At 40.0% G+C, this 21,432-nt stretch overlaps 2 protein-coding genes across 2 annotated transcripts; both read right to left on the reverse strand.

Moving 5' to 3' along the window:
* Positions 1-895: 895 nt before the first annotated feature.
* Positions 896-11,221, reverse strand: LOC118319263. The gene is made up of 10 exons (XM_035649529.2): positions 11,061-11,221; positions 10,611-10,943; positions 9,427-9,537; positions 6,806-6,882; positions 3,766-3,847; positions 2,756-3,070; positions 2,321-2,578; positions 1,996-2,223; positions 1,746-1,850; positions 896-1,620 (listed from the first exon to the last, which is right to left on the reverse strand). The coding sequence occupies exons 1-10, from the start codon at positions 11,107-11,109 to the stop codon at positions 1,448-1,450; spliced, it is 1,731 nt and encodes a 576-aa protein (XP_035505422.2). The 5' UTR covers positions 11,110-11,221; the 3' UTR covers positions 896-1,447.
* Positions 11,222-12,227: 1,006 nt separating this feature from the next.
* arsia (arylsulfatase family, member Ia) lies at positions 12,228-15,003 on the reverse strand. Its single transcript, XM_047334312.1, has 2 exons — positions 14,488-15,003; positions 12,228-13,777 (listed from the first exon to the last, which is right to left on the reverse strand). Exons 1-2 carry the CDS (start codon positions 14,802-14,804, stop codon positions 12,379-12,381), a joined length of 1,716 nt encoding a protein of 571 aa, XP_047190268.1. The 5' UTR covers positions 14,805-15,003; the 3' UTR covers positions 12,228-12,378.
* Between the last annotated feature and the right edge of the window lie 6,429 nt (positions 15,004-21,432).

The following is a 21,432-nucleotide window of genomic DNA, read 5'->3' on the forward strand; positions in this document are numbered from 1 at the left end:
CTGACATAAATATGTACAATTTTCTCTTCCACACTTGAAAGTTGGTGCCTTAAATAAACCAGAATTGAAATTATTGAGACGATTCAGTCAAGTTTTCACACTTATATCAATATTTCTGTTCTGTCACGTGGTACATTCTACCACCTGAACAGGAAACTTATCAGACTAAAAAAAGAAAATGGAAGTCGATGGTGTTTGTAGATATCTCAAATCTCATAACATAATCATGATGATCATTTTTTGGTCCATTTCCTTTTGAAATACACATAGTATACGTTCATATTACCACATGGGAGACTGAATTCTACGAACACTGCATTTGTCTCTCTCAGTGTTTCAGTAAAGCAGGAAAACTATGTATGCTACACTTCTTAAAAAGTGTTTCTCCTCTGCTGCCTAACTCACTGTTTTAAGTAAAAACTAATTAGTATAACTGTTTCAAGTTTCAGAGGCAGTTGATTATATTGTAGTTACAGGCAAATCTGAGATATAATTTAATCAGTTATTGAAAGATTGCATGTTATTTGTGTCTGCATCACATCAACTTTGATTCTATTGCTGCCTGATTAAAACTAAATAACCCACTCAAATTTATCATTGCATTGAAGGGGTACGTCCCCATTAACTGTCACAAATGGTTTGAACAGCCTGTTCTAAGTTTTTTTTAACAGGCTGATTGTAGTGGTTAGCGTTGTCGTCTCACAGCAAGAGGGTGCTGGGTTCAAATTCCGGATCTAACTAACCATAGTTTGCATGTTCTCCCCATGTTTGTGTGGGTTCTCCGGCATTCTCCCACAGTCCAAAGACACCCGGTTAGGTTAGACTCTAAATTGGCAGCTGGGATTGTCATTAGTTAAGACATTTTTGGCCTTTACCGATTTTATTCATCATACCGTACTTTGATCCTCTTTTATTTCCTCCACATATTTAATAAACATATTTTAATCCAAGTAACTCACACATTAAGTTAAAAGTTGTCATTATTACATGATGTACAGATGATAAACGTACTGATGGCATTTATTCAGAGATCACTGTTCATGTCTGCCAATCATTACTAAATACATTGTAAAGAGTTGTTACACTGTTACATCATTGTTACAATGATATAAAAAAAAGGGGAGAAATGAAAACAAGAAACAAAAAATGCTTTTTATTAAATAATCAGGGGGGAAAAATATGTGTGATTCAAATGATGGAACTGATTTGTCCATGTAACCTCCTCAGGCTCTCAATGGAAAAAGTTAAGCTGAAAAGTTAACCACTATAAGACCGGATGATCTGATGTCCAGTCACAACCCAGAAGTAAAATCACAAACATCAACCTTCATGGATTGTGTTTCCCTTTTGGGAAATCGCATTAGATTAACATGAAAGTCCTCTCAGCATCTTGACAAACACTTCCTCCCGCTATCTTGAGTGGTGCGGTATTTGTAAAAGCACTGATCTAACGAACCTTGGCGTACACACACTCATCTCCTGTTGGTTCAACAATCCGCCGAGGTTGATGTGAAAACTGGATTTGGCCGTACTCCACCTCCGCCTCAGCCATCTGCTGCACCTGCCTCCTCTGCACCCCCATGACATCAGCATAGGTTAGTTCCTGCTCGTCTGCTTCCTCTGCACAGTGGAAGAAAGAAGTGGCCCAGACATGTCATATTTAATGTGGCATGACTCGATATACCTGGTGATAGCAGTGGATTGTTGAAGAAATTGTTCCATTCTTTTAATCTGACCAATCTGACCTTTTGTACCCTTGGGTGTGTTGTTTTTCTTCTTCTTCTGAACATAGATGACAGCTCCCCCGACCACTAAGAGAGTCACCAGTGCTGCGAGTACACCAGCCATTACTGGAAAATTGTTTGAGTTATGAAAGACACAAGAGACAAACGCAGATACCAGTTAAAACAGACGACTCTAGAGGTGTTTTCATGGAGACAGACGGAGAAAAAAAAAACTAATGCATCCACTGCATCAGAGATAGTTTTCACTTACTAATGAACCATGGGTCCTCTATGTTGAAGGAAGATCCATTTTGACCGGAGGATGTGATATTATTGGAGGGTTTAACTGACACTGTAATGGTTGTCTTCTTACCCACAGTGGTGTCTGCGACGGTGGGAGGGGTTGTTGTCGGCTCAATACACAGTGTGTTATTTGCTGCAAACACCCACTCTGATATGTGTGTCTCATTGGATATGGTGCAATTAATGAAGATGAAGCCTGTCGAAAGAAATGGATGATTGACGACTGGTGTACAGTGACCATGATCATCAGCATCACCTTCAATCTTGCAGTTTTCACTCATGTTCTCACTCACCGCAGGTAGAAATCCTCTCTTCCATGGAGACGTGGCTGACGTGATTCCTGACTGAGCAGACCAGAAGTCCGGACACGTGTTGTTTCAGAGTGATGTTGTCCGTCTCATGATTTCCAGCGAGGAGCTCAGTGTCTTTCAGTGTGTGTCCATCCAGAGTCCAGTTGTACTGTTGCCTGTCCCCTTCCAAAGAGGAGCAGGACACTCTCCTCTCTCCCTGGGACAGACACTCAGAGACCAGCAGGACAGAGGACACCGGAGCTGACAGAAAAAAGAATACTCTTACTTTTGATATCAAAACTGAAACATGATCATTCTTCACAGTTTCTAATACAGAACAGGATAGACAGAATACTAACATATGTAAAAAATGAAATATATGAAATGTATAAAATCCATGTTAATAGATTCCACTCTATTAAAAAAAGTTTTTTTTACCTTGAATAGACAAGTGTAGAGTCCACACCTCTAAACGTATTCCGTCTGAATTATATGTTATGAGTTCATATATATCAGTGTCATTCTGGCTCAGGCTATTGATCCTCAATGTTCCATTAGTGTGAGTGAAGATGAATTTGTTTTTTCCGTCATTAGATTCAATTTTATGACGACGCCAGGAAAATAGAGTTCTGTTGTTTTTAAAGAATTTAAATCTTGTCGAGATGCTGTTCGTCAGCTGGATCACCACAGTTCCTCCCAAAGCTCCATAACACTGAGTTCCATTCTGTCTGCCATCACAGTAGGTTTCCACACCTGGAATGTTTTAAAAGAAAAGCATATATGTAACTATATATAAATATATAGATATATATATACATACACACACACACACACACACACACATATATATATATATATATATATATATATATATATATATATATATATATATATATATACATATATCACAGTTTTAAACATTTAATTTACCAGATTGACCATGACATTGACATAATTGCGTTTCTCTCAGACCACATTGAGGAAACAACCGTTCATTTTTGTGCAGCTGAGCCCCACAAAGGTTCAGCTAACAGCGGACATGTCATAGTTGGAAAAGCACAGTTGTAAATTGCCAATTTAACTGTCTCAGCTTCAGGTCCTGACAGGGTCATGACTTACTGGGACACTTGAACTGAACCGAGCCCCCTATGCTTTTCCTTTTCCTCAAAACATCTGCTGTGAAAAAAGACTATTTAGTCATTTGGTTCATTCAATCAAATTCTACCATTAATTAAATTGCATGCACAAGATATATATATTATTTTAAATCTGAGAAATTGTGCAAATCCTGAGGATGTATATATATATAAACATCATATTTTAACGGGGAATTAAAACGATTATGATTATATAAAACATTACAACGATTGATCCCAGTGCTCCAAATCATGTTGCTTATATATTAAATCAAGTATGAAAAAGAACCAAGTGAAAAAAGAACAGCTCACCATGAGAGACTCCAAGCAGCATCAGCAACAGTCCAAACACAACCTCCATGTCTCCGCACTGTCCGGCCTCTGCTGACCCAGTCTGCAGCTTTCAGACAAACTTCTCTTTCTCACCCAGAATCAAACATGTGTGTCCTGCTCTGAACAGCCTCTAACATGTCCCATTAGCAACCAGCCTCAGAGTAGAATGTGTGAAAAGTTTGATTGAGCCAACATCTTTTTTTTTGTGGGCAGAGAGGAGAACAGGAAGTTTAATCAGTTTCACTTCCCCATTGGCCTATAAAAAGAAGGCCTTGGTGTGTGTTGTGTGTGTTGTGTGTGTGTGTGTGTGTGTGTGTGTGTGTGATGGACTGAGTGGAAAAGACAGAAACCTCCGTATGAACTGAAAGAGGATCTCAGACAGAACATTCATGAGATGTGTGAGACAATAATCACCAAGTAGATCTTCCAGGTCATTCGATATGACTTGTTTCTACACGTCATCATCCATAACAAAATAAGTGCATGATACATCATGGTGCATATTTCTCATCCCATAAGAACATCATATCAACGAGTTGAATTTTAATCACAATCCACAGCCTGAGATTCTGTCTCCATGGACTTCCAAATTATACATCATGGCCACATGGTTGAAAACACATTGCCTGGAAGCAAAGTTTTATGATCCACTGAAACACAACAAAGCAACTGAATAAATGTGAACATGAATTTGAGTTTTTAATCATGTGATTGTGAACATTTCAACACGGCAGTAATAATGGAAAAATAATTGTTGCTTTACACAACCTCAACCACATGATAAATCAGCATTATAAAAAAAAACTCTTGAGGGGGGTTAAATGCTTTTTTGTTGTTGTTTTGACTATAATTTTACTAAAGCTGCAATACTATCATTATTAGACCACCTAAAATGTCCCTACTCTTATTTCTTTGACAAAACCAACCAGATAAATTTGTCAGTTGTCAGAGGAATTTGTCAACAAGGTGAAAGTAAAAAGGCAGAAGTATGAAACCTCTGTCCAAGTGGGGGAAAAAAACAATATTCTGTCAGCAAATGAATGTTTGGGGATGAATATTGTTCAGCCTCAAGGCTGTGTATTAGTACTTCAATTTAATTACATGGACGATTAATACAAGCAAAACCCTGGATTGTCAATAATCGTCCCAGCTGAATTGCACTTACAGCAATAAAAAGCATTAAAGAGGAAGCTGTCCCTGCCTCTTGAAACAGTGCCAGCTCTATGATTGGATGTTAACTTATATGTTGTAAAATGTTTTAATTATCATCATGTTTCCTGACATATTTGCATGCTCTCAACAGGGAGTTTCACTGGATACAGAATGTTTTATGAGCAGCAGTGACACCTCTGTAAACCAGTAGAGGGAAATCTCCCACCTACTAAAACTGAGTCCAGAGGCTCAAGTCTTTTAAATTCCCAGCGGTCAATAAAGGTGCAGTCTGATCAAAATGTGAGCAAAAGGATAGCTTAACTAAACTGACTGATGACATCTGAATGAAGCAGCTAACTTAAAGCACTTTCTTTCTGTTAAATGCTTTAATGAAGGGCTTTATATCACTACTGTACTTGTAATTATAATAAGATGAGAAAAAAAGGGTTTTGAATAACACTTTAAAACTATGTGATTATACCAGCAAGACATAAGTTTGTAAAACTTGACTTGCATTTTGTCACCGTTCATTTTTCAGATAATCCAGTGTGTTTTTCTGTTGTCGTGGGATGGCAGAGCCTTCGGCTTTCTTGGATTTCTTTTTCTTCCAAGCAAAATAGGTGGCAATCACTATTAACAAAAGAACTGCCACAGCTGCCCGCAAAATACATATGAGGGAGTGATCTGTTTCAATAAAGAGACACAAAAATCACACGTCAGGTTAGGGCAGGGACCAAACAGTTTTCTCTTACATTGGTAGACCACATGCAGATACCAGTTAAAACAGACGACTCTACAGGTGTTTTCATGGAGACAGACGGAGAAAAAAAAAACTAATGCATCCACTGCATCAGAGATAGTTTTCACTTACTAATGAACCATGGGTCCTCTATGTTGGAGGAAGTTCCATTTTGACCGGAGGATGTGATATTATTGGAGGGTTTAACTGACACTGTAATGGTTGTCTTCTTACCCACAGTGGTGTCTGCGACGGTGGGAGGGGTTGTTGTCGGCTCAATACACAGTGTGTTATTTGCTGCAAACACCCACTCTGATATGTGTGTCTCATTGGATATGGTGCAATTAATGAAGATGAAGCCTGACGAAAGAAATGGATGATTGACGACTGGTGTACAGTGACCATGATCATCAGCATCACCTTCAATCTTGCAGTTTTCACTCATGTTCTCACTCACCGCAGGTAGAAATCCTCTCTTCCATGGAGACGTGGCTGACGTGATTCCTGACTGAGCAGACCAGAAGTCCGGACACGTGTTGTTTCAGAGTGATGTTGTCCGTCTCATGATTTCCAGCGAGGAGCTCAGTGTCTTTCAGTGTGTGTCCATCCAGAGTCCAGTTGTACTGTTGCCTGTCCCCTTCCAAAGAGGAGCAGGACACTCTCCTCTCTCCCTGGGACAGACACTCAGAGACCAGCAGGACAGAGGACACCGGAGCTGACAGAAAAAAGAATACTCTTACTTTTGATATCAAAACTGAAACATGATCATTCTTCACAGTTTCTAATACAGAACAGGGCAGACGTATGTAACATATGTAAAAAATGAAATATATGAAATGTATAAAATCCATGTTAATAGATTCCACTCTATTAAAAAAAGTTTTTTTTACCTTGAATAGACAAGTGTAGAGTCCACACCTCTAAACGTATTCCGTCTGAATTATATGTTATGAGTTCATATATATCAGTGTCATTCTGGCTCAGGCTATTGATCCTCAATGTTCCATTAGTGAGAGTGAAGATGAATTTGTTTTTTCCGTCATTAGATTCAATTTTATCACGACGCCAGGAAAATAGAGTTCTGTTGTTTTTAGAGAATTTAAATCTTGTCGAGATGCTGTTCGTCACCCGGATCACCACAGTTCCTCCCAAAGCTCCATAACACTGAGTTCCATTCTGTCTGCCATCACAGTAGGTTTCCACACCTGGAATGTTTTTGAAACAATTGTTTATGGTTGTAAACAATTGTCATATTTCAGATAAAAATAAACAAATAAATAAATAAAAACATTTAAAGGAAAAATACAAATTAAAAATGCCATAATAATATTCAATGTCTTTTTGAGAAAATTAATCAGGAGGATGTTTTAGGTTTACTGTAAGTGTAAATGATCACAGTATACAAACATAATGTAGGACAAAATAACAGATACTTTAAAAAAAAATTGATTTAAGGAATAAATACACATATAAAAATGTTGAAAATGACCATCACCAGGAGAGACTCTGAGCAGCATCACCAACAGTCCAACCACAGCTTCCATGTCTCCTCAGTGTTCAGCCTCTAGCCCTCAGACAAACTCCTCTTCTCCAACTCAACTGCAAACATGCACCCCGTACACTGACCAGTCTGAAATGTTAACTGGTAGCGCGATCAGCTTTAAATAAGAAGCTGAGTTATCTATTTTGTGATAGTACATGTTGGGAGCGACAGGGGAAGCAGTGGTCAGTATTTCCGAGAAATGTTAATTCTGAAAAAGAACTACTTAACACAAACTCTATGACGTCAACTGCTGCAGTCTGGCATATATGGAGGGAGGAGGGGGGTTATGTATTATAAAGGTGTGTTTTTTTTAAGCAGAACAGTTGATCGGGGGGGTTCATACACAATATGCATGTATGTACGCACTCAGACAAAATTGTATGGAGATTGTTTAATATAGTCAAGTCTCAGGTTTATATTTATTGCATCCACGACTTGGTGCAGGAAGCTGTATATTGAACCGGTCTGAACTGGTCATCTCAGTTCCACACTTATGTCAGGAAACTGTACGACTATATGTTCAAACTACTGTCCTATGATGCAAGACACTGTCTGATGTTGTATGATTTCTCTTCAATTCTATGCACAATAACTATTGCATAAAAAACCGAGGCGGTGCCCCTTGAAGAATGCCCAAGACCAGAATTTTAGCAGAAAAGTTGTGAAATGGGTTTGGAAGAACTGTGTGTAATGATAGCATGTAAAGTTTCACCATACTATAGAACAAAGGAGGAAGAAGGAAGTGAAACAAAGACTAAGTAAAGCTGTTTACATACCACGGACACAGCTTTCCTCTCAAAGATCTTCTCTGTTATTCCACTGTAGCCTGTTCACTTTCATCCAATTGTAGATTAATGGACATACACTTAATTAAAGCATTTGTACAGAGTTCATGTGTAAACCGTTTAATCTTCTTTCATTCAAGCTAATATGTGGACAAGATGTGACACCTAAATAATCCTAAATGCGAGAGGTTTGGGATCTAATTTTAATTTTACATGTGCCCTTCTATATAACATATTATTGAAAACTCAGAAATACATTATGTGGCTCATTTTTATATGCACCCTGAAATCTAAACAGAAAGTTGCCTTCGAAAGTAAATACACACTAACAAATGTTACTGAACCATGACATAATGTGAGTGACACAGCCTGCAGATGTTGTCACAACGCTACTTGATTTATCATCTTCTGTATGGACTTATAACAAAAACGTTATCAATAAATATGTGTAATACAAGCAAAACCCTGGCTTGTCAATAATCGTCCCAGCTGAATTGCACTTACAGCAATAAAAGGCATTAAAGAGGAAGCTGTCCCTGCCTCTTCAAACAGTACCAGCTCTATGATGGGATATTTATCTTATATGTTGTAAAACATAATTTAATAATCATCATGTTTCCTGACATATTTGCATGCTCTCAACAGAGAGTCTCACTGGATACATAATGTTTTATGAGCAGCAGTGATGCCTCTGTTAACCAGTAGAGAGAAATCAGAAATACATTATGTGGCTCATTTCTCATATGCACCCTGAAATCTAAACAGAAGTTGCCTTCGAAAGTGAATATACACTAACAAATGTTACTGAACCATGACATAATGTGAGTGACACAGCCTGCAGATGTTGTCACAACGCTACTTGATTCATCATCTTCTGTATGGACTAATACCAAAAAATGTATCAATAAATATTTGTAATCGCTCAAAATCATTCAACTTCCATATGTGCCAGTTAGAGTTTAACATGGGTGAAGAGTAACAACGTTAAACAGACCACTGACACTGAATTTAAAATAGACCTGAGATCAAATCTACATTTCGATGGATTAGATTAGAACACAATTAGGTCAAAACTACAGCAAATAGCACCACTTTACCTCAAAAACATGTTTTACAGATCTGCTGAACTAAAATCAGGTGAACATGAAGTACATGACATTTCCCCGTTGCTATTGCAAGAAACAAAAATAAAAATCCACATTCTTTTTTTCCAGCTCCCTAAAATCCTGTTGGCTGTTGGTGCTTGGAGAATAATGATCAGTGTCCACTCATAATGAGAGGTTTTTTCCCAGTCATTTACTCGAGCCTATACAGAAAAAAGAGAGGATACAACAAAATGATTTAGCACTCAAGCAGAACAAAAGGATTTGGTGTTTTCACCAATCGTTTGACCCTTTGAACTCAACCCTGTTATGTCTTACCTGACTTTCTATTACGCTTGCACACACAGTAACAAACCAAAACAAGCAGTATCAGTAGGAGTAGAGCAGCCACTCCAGCTGAGGCCGGGATCAGGATGGAAGAAGCGTGTTCTGGGGAGAAGACACACGTCAGAGACACGTTAACAAAGTGCCCATGCATAGCAAATGGTTATACAGTTTGGAGAAATCGTAAAAGTCTCCGTCCCATCCCCTTGATGAATACACATGAACATTAAATCTTGGTTAAATCAACCATTCAAAATGCCAAGCGGGTTGGGGTGAGGGGAGGGAGCTGCAGCAGCAAACAGCACTGAGTGTCAAGTAATTGAAATTGATTTGACATTACTAATCACACAGCTGTGAATGAGCCCATCAGTGTAGAGCACGCTGCAAACAGATCAGCCGATACAGTTATCATAATAAATATGTATAAAGATAGTAAATAAAAATGTGTGAATAATAAGCGACTAAATGGAGGGATACACTGTATTTTTATGTAGATTTTCAGTAATAGACGGAGAAGGATAGATAGATAGATAGATAGATAGATAGATAGATAGATAGGATAGGATTTGTGGTTGTAATCTATAGCTTTCGTGTTACCTTCCCTGTTTCTCTGCTTTAGTTTAGTTACCTTTTGTACTTTTGTCATCCCTCATGTTTGTTAAATCTTTAGATTGGTATTTTCCTCTTCAGCCGCCACCCCCATTATGTTCAGCTGAGGCAGTGTCTTTGCTCACTACGCTCTCGGAGTCTGGATTAACCTCAGTTGCTTGTAGTTCTTAACTTGCCTTTAAAAAAAAAGAAGAAATTCTCCACTAAATTCAAGTGCCCCTACCTGCTCTGTGTCTGCATTGTTAACCGTGGAAGGAGAAAGAGATCTATATTGCTCTAAATATATGCCTTGCTTTTTTTCTAAAAATCTATTACATCCAAAAAACGTATTTCTCACAACAACAGAAACCAATCTGAGGAAGTAACAGAGTTGGTGCAAGCGGTAGCTAGTTCCCAGTAGACTGATCATTCTCAGAAAACAGTCTGAAAAAGATGTGACACACTATGATAACTGTCTTTGAATTTTAGTTTCTCAGGTTTTCTCCTTATAATCTTCTGTCTTACAGGTATAATGCACAAATTGGTGCCCTGTATTTTGTATTTTTGCTCCAAAATGATTTGATACTTACCTTGAACATCCAGCTCAACGTTTATGTTTCTCACGAGGACCCCATTTGGATCGAAGGCCTCTATGATGTAGAGACCTGAGTCATTCCTCTCCACGTTTGTGATCTTGAACGTCCCGTTGTAGATGAAGAACTGTGTTCTGTTTCTAAAGGCTCCATATATCGTCACCTTTTCTTTCTTCATGGTGAAAACATTCACGAGTCCACTGGGAAGCTGTTTCTTACACCGCACCTGATGGTCGCTTGCGTTGGTCATCACCTGGACGTACACACATCCTCCAGGAGCAACAGAGCACAGACATGAGCTCTGATTCTCACAACAGTTAGTCTCAGCAGCTGGGCCAAAAAAGTGGGAGAGATATATTCAAAATAATATGTAAATCATTCTTTTACACACAATTTCAATAGTTTTGCACAGTTTTAATCTTGTTTCTTAAATGAAAAGGATCTTACCTCGAGTTACACCTGCCAACACCAAAAGTAGAATTAGAATCTGCTTCATAGTTTTTCCCTAAATAACTAACTCAACTAAGTCAACACACATAAATCAGTGAGCAACCACAGCTAAACGGGCGTGCCACAAACTGACAGGAAACATTAAAGGGGTGGCAGTTAGGACAGTCGAGGGGCAGGAAATGAGATGAACTCTCTTTTTGAACACAAGCCTATGGCAGCGTGCTGCAGTTTCAAGAGTACTTCTTAATTATTTCCATAAAAACTTATGAAATCATACCTACTCATGCACATGCGGGCTACAGCAAGAGACAACATGCAACAGTACACACACACAATACATCTGCTCTGTGTTGTCGTCCAATAACAAAAAAAATGGATCGTTTGTTGGAGTTAGGGGTCGACCGCTGTTTCCTTTTATCACATTTTCTCCTGTTTTTTTGATAGTCAGAAAGTTTAGTGGTAGTACTTTTGTTTCCTCATATCCTGATAGGTTAAATTGCAAAAAAAATGTTGAGATATTTTTGTTTGTTTGTTGTTTTGGCCATTGTCCACCCTGAAGAATTGAAGTATTATTTTTTTTGAAAACATTTATGGAATACATTTCAGTTGAACACTTATAGTATTCTGTCCTTTGTGGCTACTTTGGACTTGGGGAAGATGGGTGATCATGTTGTTAGCCCACCCAGTCGGGGCATAACACATATACAGAAGGACGATTGGTATAAATAGACTCAATAAACCCAGTGATCTAATAGATGTGTTCCTGAGAAGTAAAAAAAAAAAATTGTAACAAATGTATTCGTTTATTTCAAGTGTGCAAATCAATAAATAGGAGAAGTTGTAAAATTGTTTGAATTAATGAAATAAAGCATGCAACTTATGTCGCATTGACATGGAGGTAGTTGTCATTTAATCATAGTTACAAATGGTTGCAGAAGATTTCTCCTTGTCACTATGTCCTCTTGTTGCGTACAGCAATTCTGATGTTATAAAGCAACCCTATATAGTATGTCTGGGTCTCCTGGGAAGACAGTTTCCTTTCATTATAATAAATCATCCTCTTTGTTTACATACTAGAAATATCTCAAATTGTTCTGCTTTTCATTTCAAATCTAGGGGCACAGATTTTTTCATTCAGTGGATACAAACCATTTGAATTACACATTTTCACTGGACTTTTTTAATCAATCAGTTCTTACAGAGAGACTGAACATATAGCTCCATCCTACAACACTGCACCTGGTTCTTCAAAACATCCTTGATACAAACAATGTCTTTCAGTGTCTCCTCTTAATCTTTCTCAGTCCTGTCCTCTCTATATCCTGTTGGACATGATCCTAGTGTTGAGTCTCCTGAAAAATGACCTGCTTTTGGACAGTTTAAGCTTCGTCTTCCAATCCTTGTTCTTCTTCTGGTAAACGCTGTCCCAGCTGTCCTCCTCCTCATCCCCCACCCAGGAGACCCAGGCACCTCCATTCAGGTGGGGGTCAGCCCGTGGGTCCTCTGATGGATACCTCACCGGCACTGCAGTGCGGTTGTAGAACACCAGCCTGGCTAAAAGCTGCTTGACCACATCTGGCCTCTGCTCAGATAGGTCAAAACGTTCGTAGGGGTCTCCAGAGATGTTGAAAAGCAGAACTGATTTCCGGGGCGCAGTGTGGCGCTCTAAGTTCCACCAGCCATTGGGAAAACCTGGAAGAATCTGTGGTGGGGTCCAGTCTCCATAACCAGGGTCTCCCGTCAGGAGTTTCCAGTCTCCAGCTCGTATTGAGGCCTGAATGGCTGTATTCCAAATCCCAAATCCCTTCTGCAGGGAGCCACTGCGTGCATGGTTATACAGAGGGTCAATGTTGTGCAGAATCTCCAATCTGGGCGACTCTTTACCCTCACTGATGGCTTCCCAAACATTATACCCATCCACCCCCTCGGTCAATGACTCATTGCCACCTGCTAGTCCCACCAGTGTGGGGTACCAGTCAGTAATGTGCACCAAGGCTTTACTCACCCTCCTCTTCTTCCTCAGAAGAGGACTGTGGACAAACCCCAGGCCACGAACACCACCTTCCCAGTAGGTGCCTTTACGTCCTCTCAGTGGCCAGTTACTGCCACCAGACAATGGCTGGCCACCGTTGTCAGTAGAGAAGATGATGACACTGTTCTGGTAGTAACCATACTTACGGAGAGCGTATGTTATATTTCGAACTGCCTCGTCCACAGCTGAGACCATAGCAGCATACTTCCTGCGTGCCACATTTCCCAGCCCGCGGTATGGGTAGATGTACTCCCGTGGAGACTGCAGGGGTGTGTGAACAGCTTGGAAAGAGAGGTAGATGAACAGAGGCTGGGACTGAGGATCATGGGTTGCCAGTATCTTGCGGACTCTCTGTGTGTACAAATGGGTGGAGTATTTTCCCCTCTGGCCCCAGGCAACCGACTCCCCCTCATGGAGGTCAAAGCCACACATTCCAGGGCCGTCACAGGAGTTGTAGGTGTAGTAGTTGACGCTGCCAGTTAAGGAGCCAAAGTACGTGTCAAAGCCGCGCCGAGTGGGCAAACACTCTTTCTTGTAAAAGCCCAGGTGCCACTTGCCGACCATGTGAGTGGAGTAGCCAAGCTCCTGGAGCCTCTGAGGGAGGGTGACCTGGTCAAAGGGCAGGCAGTTCGGCTGGCGGGGCCGGATGATGGAGTGTTGTAGGCCAGTGTGAATTTGGTACCTGTAGTATTGATGATAAAAAACTGTCAGAAGGATAAATGTGTTTACAATAATCTAATCTGCCAGATAAGAGGTTAGGAGAGGAAATAATTTGATAATGTGGTCAATAATGTTGTTGTAGTGGTGAGGAAGAGACCACATACAGCACTGTCATTACCAGATCTAAGATTTAGAACATTTGTCTTTTTATTTCAGAAGGGAAAAACTATGGGCCGTGTGGTGGCTGTAAGTCACCTCCTTGTGTCAAACCTATCTTATAATCCTCAGGTCAATGCAAGAGATTTAAAACATAAATGAATTCTGCTTTTTCAGAGGAGAGTATTTTAATTTCACATCTCAGTGGAATAGTCTGTCCAGAGTGAAAATGAATAGAGTAAGTTAGTAAGATATATACGGTATATAGAGTTTATACGTTTAAAAAAAAATGCAATGGAGGGCATTTCAAAAGAAGTTGTTTTTTTAGAAACAGCACAAGGTTCAAAAGACAAGCCTGGGTTTGTATTTCTTTGTTATATATGTTTACTTTCCTGACACACACAATAACAATTCAATTAAATATTATATAAATTTGGTTCTGCACATCCCTAATAAGTTTGAATGTTATAGCTTATTAAAACATTTAAATGATCTATTTACACAACAAAGTTGCCAAAAACTCATGTAATATATAGAACGTTTGTGTTTATGTTGTAGATAACAATAACACTTTACCTGCCGGTGATGAGTTGACTTCGGGAAGGGGTGCAGATGGGTTGGATATAATAATTCTCGAGCTTCACTCCATCAGCAGCCAGTTTGTCCAGCACCGGAGTCCTGATGTCAGAGCTGTGGTAGCCAATGTCGTTGAACCCCTGATCATCTGTCATGATGAAAATGATGTGAGGGGGCTGCGGAGTGGTGGGAGAGGTGTCTCCAAAGATTTGGTCAGGCTCGTTTTCCACCTGGTTAGGACTCATCACATCCCAGGTCAGGTATCCGAGGCTGAGCAGGCTCATCATGGAGAAACCGGTCAGAGCTGTTGTTGCCATGGTTTCTGTGACGCTTGATATCAATCAAACTAACTCGTATTTTGTATGATATTAGCAAATCATTATGGTGTGGGGCTCAGGAGTGAAAAATATCCTCTTGGCTGTTTAGCAGACCCCCAAAATCCCTTCTCAAAGAGTACTACACCTCCATCCTTACTCACCCACCAAACTGTTTCAGCCTCCTTGAAAAGCATTTCACTTTCCCTAGTGGTCCCATTAACCCCACCCATTTGCCATGCTGCCTCACTGAAATAACATCAGCCCCCCCCCTCCCCAAAACAACACAGAAATGTTTCTACAACATCCAGGTGTTAATGGTGAGTTTACATCTCAGATTAGTGGGCACTAATATTTTTGCTAAAATTGGATTTTATTCTACAAAACCTTGGATTTGATGATGTACTTCTGTGGCAGTTTTTCACATTTTGCTCCACTCATTTAGAGGCAACTTTCAACACGAAAGCAGCCAAAGGAATCACACCATGCACCCTCCTCTTCATTCACACCATGTCCCTGTCATTTGATTTCAGTGAAGCACACGGCTAACTTTGCAAATTACTAGAAAGCAAGAAAAAAATCGTGACCTGGTTTAGCTGTGACTGACAGAGGCTCTACAGAGAGACCCTCACTCAGAAAAACACGGGGTGTGGGGGAGATTTGAGTCCCAGGCAGCTGTGGGGCCCATTCACAATCACACACTGTTCCCCTCTCCACTCCACTGCGCTCACAAACACTATATTATTTTTCCTGCTGTTTTATGGGTATTGCAGACCTGAGGAGAGAAACGGAGAAGACTTTCCAGATTCTGATAACATCTCCAACCAGGCGTCAAAGAACCACTTTACAAATCATCCAACGGGTCAACAGAAAGCAGCAGGGCTGCACAGCCTCAGCCATGGCTTCACAGCATCTTGTCTGTAGACCTTCACCATGCTGCAGATTCAGCTTTGACTGGGACTCAGCGAAGGTCTGTAAAGAGCCACACAAGGTTGAACTGTAAAAAAGGACATCAATGATTGAAATCTTTTCCAGTTGCAAAGGGGGCATCACAACATTTACAGGGCCAGTATACTCCATCAGACATGCTCGTCAGATAGTAGAACAGATTTGGAAACTTCCTCCTCCCCCACAACGTCAGATTAGGGGGCGCAATATTCCCCCGTTATTTATTTAACTTCTGTTACATAATTGTAATGAATTCAAATGATAGTATGTCAGATGAGTCGACCACTGCCTGCAAAAAGAAGTCAATCTCTATAGAAGTCAGTGAGATCTTTTCTCGCATTTATAATGCCAATAAACTTTTTCCGGAGGCAAACTCCTATCCTCAATGCATATTTTAATTCCCAATACCCTATGTCAGTTGGTTAGGGTCATTATCAAGCTGATATTATTCCATGCATTAAATACTGTTTTGGTTGTGTAATAGACCCAAATATTGCTCATGTTCTGTGTACTCATTCTAGGATATGTCAGAAAGTGTTTTCTCTTTAAACTCTAAATCTGTTGAATAACTTAAGGTCATGGAGGCGAAAAACGTCCGACACAAAAATTGTTGAAATTAAAACATCACACCTTAAAAATGGTGATCTTGATATTGGGACTTGGGGCATGGAGGTCGCTGGGCAGCCAAGGAAGTATGAGCCTCCCGTAAGAGGCATGTTTGCCCAGCAGCAGCACCAGAGGCATCTATGGAGCAAAGTGTCTGAGTTTAAGCCAGGTCAAGTCAGGAAAGAGAGAGACGAAAAAAAGGTTGAGGTGCACCTGAAGTTTTACACCCTCCTATTTATTTATACGGTTTTCCTAGATGGAGCAGTTTGGACGGCTGAAGGTTTTCAAAAAAATCCCACAAAAAAAACAGAACTGTTGTGCAATCGAGTGCATACTTGATATTATTAATCATAGTAAATATCAAATGAGTCTGAACAACAGAACGCAAAAGTCAACTCGGAGTCAACAAAGAGCAGGGGCAGATAGCGGAGCTTGTGTGTGTGTGTGTGTGCGTGTGTGCGTGGGTGTGGGTGTGGGTGCGTGCCTGCGTGTGTGTGTGTGTGTGTGTGTGTGTGTGCGTGTGTGTGCGTGGGTGTGGGTGCGTGCCTGCCTGCGTGTGTGTGTGTGTGTGCGTGTGTGTGTGTGTGTGTGTGTGTGTGGGTGTGGGTGCGTGCGTGCGTGCGTGCGTGTGTGTGTGTGTGTGTGTAGCTAATAGCTATGGATGTTACACCTGCTTTCTGCTAGTCAGAGGTGAAACTGAGGCAACTCACAACCGTCAATAACAGTTCTACTTACAGCCAATACCACAACACAAATAACAATTATTACCATAAAAAGCATGTGCCCACATACTTGTAATTCTGTAAAGCCTGGAAAATGATGATAGGTTGATACCACAGATTTAAAACTGTCATATTGCCTAAATAAAGAATTCAACCATTAACCAAGCAATGCTTTGATGACAGTATTTATGGAAAACAGTTGCCTTACAATACACCGCTGGGCGGGCTTTCGTTGACCCCCAAATATTGAACAAACACCGGTCTTGGTTTCTGGAGGTTATTTTAAGACGTTTTTGTCGCAACTTAGCTTGTGCTTCTGTGAAATGTCAAAATAAGCTAAAATTGAACGATATGTTAACTTAATAGCATTCCTGTAGACCGCAGGTATCTAATTGCAGAAACAGTGTGATTCAGACACAGTAGGTGGTCGTGTCAGGTATGTTTAGAGTTAAACTAAGTCACTGACACTCAGTTGTTGTTGACGAAAAATGTGATTCAGTGGAAATGAAAGCCTGATTCCAGCTCACATTCTAAGACTCCACTGCTCTTTTCATCTCTCCACCCCTTTCGTCGCTCTTTCCTGCTCCCCCAACTGTAAATGTTTAGATGATGAATGTTTTCAAACCATTTTCCTTTCTGCATACTTCCTAATTGAGTAACATAGGTAGCATCAAAGTGGGGCTATGAAAGGAATAATTATCCTTACAAAGCGTACATTTAAAAATGGACTCTCGGCCTTGAACTCAACTTTCTTGGGGAGCGTCTCGGAGTTGCATGTATTTGCTTAGTGAACATCTGCGTTGTGTTTTTATTTTGTTCGTTACACTCCTAATTTATCCTATTTCTTCTAGTATGACTCCAGTGAAATGAAACATTGTAAATTTAACAACACTTACTGATATATAAAAGCATAATTAAAGTGTGGTTTAGTTCAGAAAGAGTTCATATGCTCCAAACAAACACAAAGAAACGCAGACCAACACATTGACAACATCCTCTCATTTTTACATCACTTCCCAGCCTGGTTCCTTCTGAAAAAACATGAAACGCAATTATGAGTTGAAAGGGAAGTGGAGACTCTGTGTTGCCGCTGCCGCTGCTCTGTGTCGGTTGGCACCAGATGTTGGCTTTGGCTGAAGGAAGAGGTGCTGTTACTGAATACGACTGCCCCCCTTTGCCATGAACACTAACCCCTTTCTAATCAACGCAGCCCTGCCAGTAAAGCTGCACATTACTCCCCCTCTTACCCATATTTTCTAATCCGAGAAAGACTGGATGGTGGTTTTCTTTCTTCCTGTGTTATGACCCAGAGCCAAAACCCTTACTTCAATAGCAGCCTGTCGCCCCTCCACTATGTACAAAAGTACCTTTGTTTAAGAGTTTTTCAAGATCTCCTTTTTTTTTTAAATATCTGTTATCATCTTTTCAACATCAGTTCATCAAAACAGGGGTTTTTGATGAACTCTTTTTTTCCCTCTTGGTTCAGCTATTTAACTTTAACAGTCTTGAATGTGACACAAAAATTGTGTAACAGTGAGTAACATAAATATATAACTTTTCAAATAAATAATAATTTTATGAGTTTTGAGGTTGATAATTTTACCCCAAAATAATAACAACCTACATATACATTAAAATGCAGATAATGCAGTCTGCATTTGGATAACCTTGAGACAATGGGAGGGGAAGGAGCAGTGTCTGCAACAACAACAAGAAAAACACATTTTATGTTGATTATTTATTGCAGGCACGGGATAAGAGTGAAACAAAACAGTTAAAGAATCCTGAATACAAACGTCTGCAACACCAAAGATGGATGCTGGATGACACATTCCAACACTCTATCCAAAAAGCCAATCGTCTGCTTTACAACAGCAGAACGGAAATGAATCAGGCCAATCATGTTGTTGCAATGATGCAAGCGAACCCTTGCACAAGCATGAGCAAGCAAACATTTCTGCCTAATTTGAATAGATTCCCTCAGAGTGATCCTGAGATATTGTGTTTACAAGACTAAACACGCATTTTAAGAGGTGACAGTTACCTTGGCCCTTGACCTCTACAGACCAAAATATAATCAGTTCCTCCCTGAGTCCAAGTGAACCTATGATTCAAATTCGAAGAAATTCCCTCACAGGTATCATGTGACGCACGTACAAATGGACGGACAACACCAAAACATAATGCTTACAGCTCAGATACACAGATTAAATAGTATTTAAAACCATATTCTGGGGCCAAATCACCAAACTTATTTGGGGCTCTTTTATATTAGATTTGACTTCTGATTCCAAATGTGTAGCAACACTTCATTACGACTCTCCAGCAAAGCCACCTGTATTTGACATTTCCTTGAATTTACTTTTAAATATATTAACCAATCAGTTATATTCACCAGTCAGCTAGTTTTGATGCTTTGGTTTTACAGTCTATGAGGTATTAATAGATCTGAAAGTGTTTTGCCCAAAAGGGTTTTACAACGTGGAAGCACTGACAAGTAGTGATACATTAAAGGTCCCCAGTAATAACAAATCTTAGTGGCTGTAGTTGAAGATAATTACGTGCAGAGTGAGCACAGATGTGAGCAGCTTAATATGTGGAATGTGAGGTAGATTTATTTCCTGTGAAACAGACTGCCATTTACAAGGGTAACCTGTACAAATATTCCAGTCAGTGTTACTATATCATGTCATCAAAGCCAAGGGAAATACGTTTTTTTCTCTCTTAAGGATTCAGTCCTCTCTTTTGCTGCTTCATTCCTTTTCCCTGTATAAAATCTTACTTAACGTAGGTCAAATTTAATTCAGTGTGTTTTGATGTTTAGAGGTGATGAGCTCAGGAAATACGATGTTTCCTATTTTACAAATACTTTTTCTTTTTTAAAACCTCAGTGGTCTGTCCCGTCAACACTCGGAGAATGTGGAGCTGAGTCAGCCTCATTACCAGCTCACCTTAGGCTAAACCAATGGTTTTTTTGCATGTGTGTTTTTTGGGGATAGAGGTTGTGTAAGATGGTGAAATCAAACTTGGTGAGACCCACTGAGCACTGATGACGAGTTTGGAATACACACTTCTTTCCTGGTTTTGCCCAATGAATGGAACTCTTTCAGTCGTTTTGCTCCGGCTGACCCACTGCTTACTAAAAACTCTCCTCTTGTTTGCCACAAGGTCTCACCACCAGCTCTCCCACCTCTACTCCCTGGCAGCCTGTTGTACCCAGACACCTTTACCTTCCTCCCAAACCAACCAGACAAAAAAAAGGTCTGCAAATAAATGTGATCGACAAGAGACTGACCTTCCTGACAGCTTCTGAAAACATTCTGATTTGTCCACATGATTGGATATTTGGTGGATCGTCAGGTACTGTGGTTGGTGGATGTTTTTTCCAACATGAAGAGATTTGAGGCAAGAGAGGAGTACAGAAACAAATACCCACGACAGAAGATAATGTAATGGCAGCCAGAAACAGACAAGAAGAGGTGGTTTATTTTATGACCTACTAGATAATAATGGTGGAGTCAGTGGTTTACTGACCGTGGTTTAATTTCTCACCTTTTTGTGTCTGCACATCATCACATCTTAATATACCGTGGCTTACTTTGCTCATTAAAAACGAAACCAATCATCCTTGGTGCCCCTATGGCAGGGTCTTCAGTGTATCACACACAGAGTTTCCAGTTAACTTGCATGTGCTTGGACTGTAGAAGGAAACAGGACCACTTGGGCAAATCAACAAGATGTTTCCCTGCAGAAAAATAATTCATCACAAACATTTCACCTCTCAAAGTTGCTTTGATACTGATTTGAGTGGATCTTTGTCAAACTCAGGAAACAAGCTGAGAATATTCTGGGAAGTTTGATTCTGAGTTTGAACATTTGCAACTTTTAAGACTTTTAAGAATTATTAGTCAAAGGCAGATACTAAACGAACTAAAAACTTTGCTAATCTGATCAGTTTATTTTGTTTTCTTTCTTGTCTGAGCTTTCACTTAAACCAGATGGCGTAATTCATTTTGCGTATATGTAGAACCACCAGAAACCGTTTTTAAAAAATATCTTTGCAGAAGATCCTGATGAAGCAACCTTGGGGCAGATGCTTCAGACTTCACAGATCAGCCCAGTCCTTTTTATTTGATCTCTTACAATAAAATCAGGTTGGCCTTGGGGAAAATGATGAAGCTGATCCAAATAATACAAACCTTCACTGGCTTACGGGAGTAACTCGTCTATTCACACGTTAGGTTTTTATGCACCTGGGCTGAAACTGGATAAAATCGAGCGAAGGCATGGGAAAGTTACAGGCGGGAAGACAATAAAGCAATGGAAAGAGTAGGGGTTGGTATGCACGGCTCAGT

Source organism: Scophthalmus maximus, chromosome 9 (genome assembly GCF_022379125.1).
Source record: "Scophthalmus maximus strain ysfricsl-2021 chromosome 9, ASM2237912v1, whole genome shotgun sequence".
Taxonomy (NCBI): Eukaryota; Metazoa; Chordata; class Actinopteri; order Pleuronectiformes; family Scophthalmidae; genus Scophthalmus; species Scophthalmus maximus.